General features: G+C 33.9%; 1 protein-coding gene across 1 annotated transcript in view; it reads left to right on the forward strand.

Moving 5' to 3' along the window:
• il17rd (interleukin 17 receptor D) overlaps positions 1 to 9,138 on the forward strand; it is a 47,105-nt gene that overhangs the window by 29,754 nt on the left and 8,213 nt on the right. The window contains exons 3-7 of the mRNA XM_016476492.1: positions 107 to 232; positions 4,972 to 5,090; positions 5,200 to 5,320; positions 6,347 to 6,391; positions 6,520 to 6,671. Coding sequence (XP_016331978.1) covers positions 107 to 232; positions 4,972 to 5,090; positions 5,200 to 5,320; positions 6,347 to 6,391; positions 6,520 to 6,671 — 563 coding nt within the window. The remainder of the gene's footprint in view (positions 1 to 106; positions 233 to 4,971; positions 5,091 to 5,199; positions 5,321 to 6,346; positions 6,392 to 6,519; positions 6,672 to 9,138) is intronic.

The following is a 9,138-nucleotide window of genomic DNA, read 5'->3' on the forward strand; positions in this document are numbered from 1 at the left end:
TTGCCAAAGAATCACACCGATGTTCTCACTGGGAAACACTGTCTGTCTTTCTGTTTCACTCACTCTCTCTCTCTCTTTGTGTTCCTGCTCTTTCTGTCCCAATTAGACTGCTCTCTGAACTGGAATCCGCTGGGGAAACACGCCATCCATGAAGTGAACAACATCACCTACAGTCATTTGTCTTGTGACAGCCAGGCGGCCGTGGTGGTCCACTGGATGGCCAGCCCTCTCGGTAGGTTTCTTCTCAGCTGTGTTGGAGAAACTACTTTTAAACACCTGACACGTCAACTTCTGTCCCACTGGAGTCCCGATGGGGCAGGACTATCTGTTAGTAGATAAGGGACAGGCTGTTTTCAGTCGACCCTTTTGCAAAAGTAGTTAACACTAGTATAGATTAGATAAATTTTCTAAAAGAAGACATAACAATCACAAAGAGGTACACATTTAGGGTGAAATCAAACTTTATTATCAAACATATTCACATAAAATGCAATTAAGAATTATATATTAGTTGCATTTAGTTTAATTTAATTTTAATTTAATTTTTACATTTTAAAAGCTTTTTAAAAGCATGTTTATTTATTAGTTGCATTTAGTGTGAATTTGTCTTAAAATAAACACTGCGAATATATATATATTTGCCTGTTTAGTAGTAGTATTTGCACATATTTTTTGTTAATTTTTGCACTTATTATTTGCATTTAGTGTAATTTGTTACATTATATATATTAATATATTAGTTTTTTTGCGTTTTTATATTTTATTTACCTTTTTCACTTTTTTGCTTATTTGTTGCATTTAGTGTAATTTGTTGTTTTAATTATACATAATAAATATACACAGTACACATACATACACTGAACAAAATTATAAACGCAACACTTTTGGTTTTGCCCCCATTTTTCATGAGCTGAACTCAAAGATCTAAGACTTTTTCTATGTACACAAAAGGCCTATTTCTCTCAAATATTGTTCACAGGGCAAAACCAAAAGTGTTGCGTTTATAATTTTGTTCAGTGTATATTATGTAAACAAAAACTTTTATTTTGGATGCAATTAATCGCGATTAATCATTTGACAGCACTAGTATATATATATATATATATATAAAACAACCAATTACACTAAATGCAACAAATAAATAAGCAAAAAAGTGAAAAAGGTAAATAAAATATAAAAATGCAAAAAAACAAATATATTAATAATAAAGATTGATAATAAAGATTAACAATATATATAATGTTTGCATATACATATATTTCTTTTTTAATTTTTGCACTTAGTTGCATTTAGTGTAATGGTTGCAGATATTTTAAAAATTTGAATACAATTTTTTTTTATATACATTTTAGTTGCATTTAGTGTAAATTTGTATAAAAAAATATCAGAGAAATTTACACATATATTCTCCTCTGTATTTGTGTTTGCAATATTATGATGACAAAATCATCTTGTCAAGAAAAAATACATTATTATTGCCAATGCTGACTTACTGTGAACTTACTGAAAAATACAGTTATTTATGTCGCTACCTTTAGTCAGTTACTCCCCTTCACTGAAATCAATAACCGTTGGTGGTTCAGTCGATGGAAAAGTTTGTGTCCCCAAACAGTCCTAAAACAGAGATTTCAGACTGCGTGTCTGCGCTTTCCATTAGCGTGCACAAACCTATAACAAAGCGCATTTTAAAGTGCTTGTGTGTTGCACGGGTGGTTGCACATGAGGGTGATTTATCTTAGTCCATCTCCAGCCTGGAGAGAATGGAACAGGAGCTCAAAGAAAGGCTCTTCAAAGAGAGTTCCTGCTCTTCCTGATCAAAGCCGCTGGTTCCCTCCTCCCGGGCCGTATTATTCTTCAGCCCTGACAGTCCCATGGATTCGTCCAAGAGACGGGAATAGATCGGCACATAGCAGCGCTGTAATTTTTGTCCTGGGAGGAATGTGTGCGTGTGTGGCTGAGGGAAAGACGGGGATGTCCCTCGCTTCCGTCTGCCAGGGCGCTATTGAACTTGGTAATGCGAGCTTCGGGCTGACGAGCGGGACAATGTGGCCTGTTGTTCGCTCGAGGTTAATCCTTTTGACTGGGGCAGGACTTGACACAGCTCAGGTGTATATTAAAGAAACTCAAAGAACAAAGACTTGGGTGTGGGGCCTCTTCCTCATGCACTGAGCTTAAAGGGACAGTCCACCCAAAAAATAAAAATGCATCATTTACTCACCCTCAAAGATATTTTGAAGGTCTAAAAGATGCTCTTTTCCATGCAATGAAACATATTGTGACCAGCAATATGTTTTAACCTCCAAAGAGGGCAAAAAATACCATAAAAGGCCAAAATTTCACTTAGTCTTTCACAAATCTCATTTGCACTACTGCATATTCAGTTTTCGTATGACGTACTTCACAAAAAAAGCTTCCTTTTAACTCTATGCAGAAGATTTAAAAATTGCATGCAACATATTCACATTTTCGGTGCATTTATGGTGTTTTTAGTCATTTTGGAGGTCAGCAGTACTAGTTCCCATTCACTCTCATTGTAAGCGTGAACATTTTTCAGAACTTCTCTTTTTATGTTTTAAGCCATAAAGGTTTAGGATGACATGAGGGTGAGTAAATGATGACATGAGTTTTAATTTTTGAGTGAAATTATACATAATTTGTTAATGCATTATTTAATTAACTAAACTGGGGTTAATGAGGGAACTGCAGGGGGTCAAAATGACATTAAAAATTTGATGAAAATTAAAAAAAAAATTAATTTAAAAATGTTAATAAAAATAAATATTTTTAAAAAATCAAAATAAATCACAAAGGTCAAATGGATTCAGGTGACAAAAAAAGTTTGAGAATCCCTGATCTAGATTAATATTTTTTAGAAATATTATTCTTTGTTAATATATGTATGTTCATGAAATGTTAAAGAATTTATTGATATATTAATTGTGATGCACCGAAAACATTTTTTATGATACACTAAAACCAACATTTTCATTTAGCCGATAAAACTAAAAATAAAACTGAAAACTAAAAATAAAGTTTCAATTAATTAATCAAATTTATTAATAATCAACACTCAGATAAAATATAAACAATTAATTTTTAAATTACATTTTAAAAAACATTTAAAACATTATTTTAAAAAATTATGAAGTGTTTATATCAACTTTTTCATGATATAATTATGTTTCTACCATAATTTGTTGTTGAAATATAAATATTTATACTTTGTATATAATAAAAACTTTATTAACATTTTAATAATAGATTTATTCAGACATGAATCCAATAATGAATGGTTAGTGAAGTTTTGTACATGCATCAACTGAAAACAGCATAGTGCATCAGAAATGACATTAACCTTGATTAATAAATGCTGAAAAACTATTTTTCATTATTAGTTCATAATACCTAATGCATTTACGATATTAATCTCTTTAAAGTAAAGCAACCCTCTACAAGAGTCGATAAAAAGCGAGGAAAACAAGAGCGCACAACCAGTTCCGCAGCTTTTTTTTCCACCTTCAGTGGTGTTTTTGAAGGTTGTGTGATGGGCGGCTCTCTCTTGATGCTATCTGTAGGCTGGCGGAGGTGTGGAGTTACACCCGTCCCATCAGGCCGCTCCCCTCCGCGGTAATCGGAACCACACGGAATGTGTGCGGGAGCCTTTTCTTCTCCCCTCTTCCCTCTGCAACTGATAAGACAGAAATCTAATTAAAAGGGAGGCAGGCTGGCACACTTTGAAGGGCACGGGAATGCTCCGCTGGCATGCGGTGTCTTCAGGGTGCTAATAAAAAAAGAGACAGAGGGAAAGAAAGGAAAATTAAAAAATGGTGCATGCTTTGAAACTTCCATGCCATTTCCAGTCCTGAAAGTTTATGGCGGGACTTAAGCAGGTTTACAGGAAGTTCTGTGCACATCCCACACATCTGTTAGAGTTCATCCGAAATTGCAGACTCAGACTTGTGCTGTAAAGCTGGACTATTCAGCTATATCTAAAAAAAATGTTAAACTAAGATGCAAGAAGTATGTTTATAACCATGAGCTCATTAACATATGACCAACCACATTTGCATATTCATCGCTTTGTCCAACAATTACACCAGTCAACTGAGAATCTTAAAGGTACAGTAGCAAAAACAGCCTGTTTATTCAGATCAGAAAGGGTGAAAATGGCCTTAAAAGGCTACATGTACAGTTTTGAGCCAGTAAACCTGGACTAACATTTAAAGTAAAAATTAATTCCAAAAATCAAATAAAAAATTAAATAGAAAAATATAATTAAATAAATAAATAAACAAATAAATCAATCAATACAATTAAATTAAACAAATAAAAATAAATAAATAAATATCACTTTTTATGTTTTGGTCTATTCTAAAATTGTGAATCGCACCCATTAACTGAAAATCTTAAAGGTACAGTAGCAAAAACAGCCTGTTTATTCAGATCAGAAAGGGTGGAAAATGGCCTTAAAAGGCTACATTTACAGTTTTGAGCCAGTAAACCTGGACTAACATTTAAAGTAAAAATTAATTCCAAAAATCAAATAAAAAATTAAATAGAAAAATACAATTAAATAAAGAAATAAACAAATAAATAAATCAATACAATTAAACTAAACAAATAAAAATAAATAAATATCACTTTTTATGTTTTGGTCTATTCTAAAATTGTGAATCGCACCCATTCACTGAAAATCTTAAAGGTACAGTAGCAAAAACAGCCTGTTTATTCAGATCAGAAAGGGTGGAAAATGGCCATAAAAGGCTACATTTACATTTTTAGGGCAATAAATCTTGATTAACCTTAAAAATGCACAAGAAAAAAGTTAAATGCAAAAATATGTCCCTTTTAATGCTTAGGATGTGATCTATTTTATAAATGCTCTTGGTACAATGCAAATATAAATTGCTTAATTTGTGCATTTATATCATCTAATCCCCTTTAATTCATCTAACCTGTTTGATCTGCTAGGTATTGAGCATGTGAAAGGATTCAGAGTGTATCTGGAGGACAAGAATCCCGAGGGAAAGCAGTGCCAGCACATGATCCTAAAGGATCCGCGACAGCTTAACTTCTCTTACAAAACCGTTGTAAGTATAATATGGTTTATATTAGACTTGTAATTTATTGGAAAATAATTTTCCAAGAAAAAAAGTTCATATTCATCTGTTTGGCACCATTTTGCATTTTTCCCAACAGAGGATGAGCTCCCAGCCCTTCGCTGGTCTCGCCTTTGAGACGGACTACATGGTCAGAATCGTACCGTTTCCCACGTTCCTGAACGACAGCTTCTTTCCGCCATCTTTTCTGCGCACTAACAGTGAGTGCTAAGCCTGAAAAGACACTTAAAAACATGTTTATGGCCTTATTCTGTCCTACTTTTAGATACAAAAAATATTATTATTATTATTTTTATTATTATTATTATTTTTTTTTGTAAATATTTATAAATATTAATGTGATTTTAAAAACAATTTATAATTTCAATGACATAGTTTAAAAAAATACTCTGGTACACAAAATAACAAATTACTTATTTTTTACTATTAGTTATAGTTTCATATTCTAACTTAATGGATATGTAAAGTTTAAAATTACATGAATAATTACTTCTTTATGCCATCTTTCCTGCACAGAAGTAAACATGTTCTACAAAAATGCGTTTCTGGCCTTATTCTGTTAGGCTTTTGGAAAAAAAGTGTTTTGTTTTGTTTTGTTTTGTTTTATTTTATTTTATTTTATTTTATTTTATTTTATTTTGTTTTGTTTTGTTTTGTTTTGTGTATGTATTTACTTATTTATATTAATGTGTTTCTTAACAAAATATTTATAATTATAATTAAAATCATTAAAAATATCCTGGTATACAAAATGACAAACTTATATTAAATTTTAATAATGTGATTATAAATATAATTATAAAATAATTATACTTTATTTGTTTGGTTTGTAATTCATTTAGAATATTTATAATTAATTTGTATTAATATTATGATTTGTAATATTTACAAATAATTTGGTACATAAATGTATAGTTAGGTGTTTATAATTTATTTATAGATGTAATTAAAATACTTACAAAATAATTATAATTTATTTGTTTATTTTATTTTATAATTCAATTTTAATATTTATAATTTATAATGTATTATTATTATTTATCATTTTTATTTAGTTTTTATTAATATTTGTAATTACAATTAAAATAAAGCAAACATTATTTATTATTATTATTATTTTTTTTTTTACAGTTATAGTGTCATATTCTAACTTAATGGATGTTCAAAGTTACTTGACTTCTATGGAAAAAAGTAATTTCTCTGCCTTGTTCCTTGCATTCTCACAGGTTGTGAAGTGCTTCTTGGCCCAGATAACCTCGTCTGCAAACCATGTGAGAGAGAAAAAAATGTCAAATCCAATTCATCTGTTTTTGTTAGCCAAGCTGTGAAACAGCCTAAACAGGGATCTCAAATGAAGCTGAAACCAGCCTTGCTCTTCTTTCTCTTTCTTCCCTGACAGTCTGGAAGCCCAAGACGCTGAATGTTTCTCAGCTCGGATCTAATTTGCATGTTGTGTTTGACCACGCCCCTTCCACATTCGGCTTCACCATCTACTACCTGTACTACAAGCTCAGACAGGAGGGGCCCTTCAGACTCAAACGCTGCAAACCTGTGAGCATTTTTCCTAGTTATTGCATTGGAAAAATCCTGGTGCAAATTCATAAACATTTGCATTCATAATTCACCCCAAATGCTCACTAAATTCACCCCAAATGTAATTTTGAGAAGGAGTGTTACTAATGTTTTGCATGTTTGCGTCATCAGGAAACTGTAATTGTTTGCATATTCTGTTAGCTCTGAAGCGTTGCACACACGGTGAGATGTGGCTGGAAGTGAGATGTTCAGGGTTAATGCTTCCAGCAGCGTGTAATGCTCTTCCCAGACAGCTGGAATAATATATAGTCTTGTCTGTTGAATCGCCGCTCTGGGAAATGGACGTGTTCTGCTGCTTTCCACGCTTTGGTTGTTCTGGAGACAGAAATGTAAAGAGCAGAGAGCTTTTACAGCAGCACTTTGTCACTTAGAAACTGTGCTGGAAGTTAGAAGACAGCTATCTGTCTTTCTTTTGGCTAAAGACACATGTATTTTTGGTTCAGGACTCGCTCTCTTGAAGGGATAGTTTAGCCAGAAATGAATGTTCTGTCATCATTTACTCACTCTTGTGTCATTCAAATGCATTTGGCTTTCTTTCTCACAAAAGGAGAAGTATGTTCATGCTGCTCCTTTTCATACAGAGAACAGATGCTTAGGCTAAAAAAAATAAAATAAATGATAACATAAAGAAATGGAAGACATATGACAGGAATTTAAATTAGTGATGATATCATTATTACTAATAAATTACATTATTATTATTATTTGATCATGATAATTATTTAATAATAGTAGTAATAATAATTATTATTATTATTAAGAAAATGACAGTACTACTAGCAATAGTAGATGAAAAGCACATTACAAGTAAAATGTATAATAATTATAAAAATGAATATAAGGGCTAGGCAAGGCAGGATCTGGACATGACACGACACGACACGACAGGACAGGACACATCCAGGGAGATATGGTGACGAACTGACCCAGGACTGCAATCACAGGGAGAATAAATGGAGAGCAAATGAGGAGGGTAACGAGGGAACACATGTGGGGCAAATTAACCAATAATCAGATATAAACACGAGCTGCATGCAACAACACGAGACAATGAGAAACACAGAAAACAAGAACACAACAACACACGCGGACAGAAGAGCGCACGGCCGAGCGAACTCGAGACCGCACGCTCCCACAACAGACAGAACATGGAGCGCGAGTGTCCGGACCCCGAAACGAAACCGAAACTCAAGACCTGAGTGCCGGGATCCGAACACCACGCTCCAACATGAAACAGTACACGCAGACGAGAGCGCACGGCTCGAGCACTCTCGAAGCCGCACGCTCACATGAAAACAATGACATGACGGGAGTGTCAGGGCTCTGTCACAAAACCATGAATTACACTAGACTGAAGTGACAGAACCCTGACATGTACGTCTTTGGCTGAAACCAAATCTTGGAATCACAAAGTTGGGATTGATTTCATTTAGAGGTTTTATTATTTCAACACCAGCATGAGGTGTTTCATATTTGTGTCATTTTGGAACACGACCTGGTTCTTTTGAAACATGTTATTCACATCTTCTTCCTATTAAAGGGTGTAAAAGCATTGTCCTGACTCTTTTCAGAAGAGCGCAGCGGTCATATCTTAGCCGGGCCGGACAGCATTGTTTGTAGCGATAATAGAAAGAGGTGAAATTTGAGGTGAGCGACGCCACCAACGGGGGATTCCAGAGATCAGACGCTCTATGGGTCTCTGTGAGATCATTGTTAGCATTTCAGTTTCCCACCACTGGTTTCTGAGTGCATTTGTATAGCATCTGTAAACATAAACTACAAGTTTGGATCCTTGTGTTTGGATGTTTAAGTTAATTAAAAGTGACAGGGTTGAACAGTTTATTTAGCTTTTTCCAGCCTTGTTCTTAAAGTAATGACACGTAAAGGTATTTATTGGAAAGAAAATTCAGTGCTAATATGTCTGTGAATATCAAGTTTTCAAAGATAGTTTGCTGACAATGGTTCTTCAGTGGTTTGGTTCTTCACGTAGTTCACCAACGGATGCTCTGCAGTGAATGGGTGCCGTCAGAATGAGAGTCCAAACAGCTGATTAAAAACATCACAATAATCCACAAGTACTCCACACCGCTCCAGTCCACCAGTTAACATCTGGAGAAGACAAAACCTGCATGTTTGTGAGAAACAAATCCATCAAGACGTATTTAACTTCAAAGAAGTTAACTATGAGTCCATAATCCATAATAATGCTTCCTCCAGTGAAAGAGCAGTCTGGTCTGAATCAGGAGAGAAATCTGCACAGATCAAGCACCATTTACAGTCCAAAACAGCTCTAATCAGATATGTGGCACATCTTAGTAATGGATTTGTTTCTTCCAAACACGAAGCTTTTGGCTTCTCCAGATGTAAACTGATGGACTGGAGTGGTGTGGATTATTGTGATGTTTTTATCAGCTGTTTGGACTCT

The sequence above is a fragment of the Sinocyclocheilus anshuiensis genome, unplaced genomic scaffold (assembly GCF_001515605.1).
Source record: "Sinocyclocheilus anshuiensis isolate Anshui unplaced genomic scaffold, SAMN03320099.WGS_v1.1 scaffold308, whole genome shotgun sequence".
In the NCBI taxonomy this organism is placed as follows: domain Eukaryota; kingdom Metazoa; phylum Chordata; class Actinopteri; order Cypriniformes; family Cyprinidae; genus Sinocyclocheilus; species Sinocyclocheilus anshuiensis.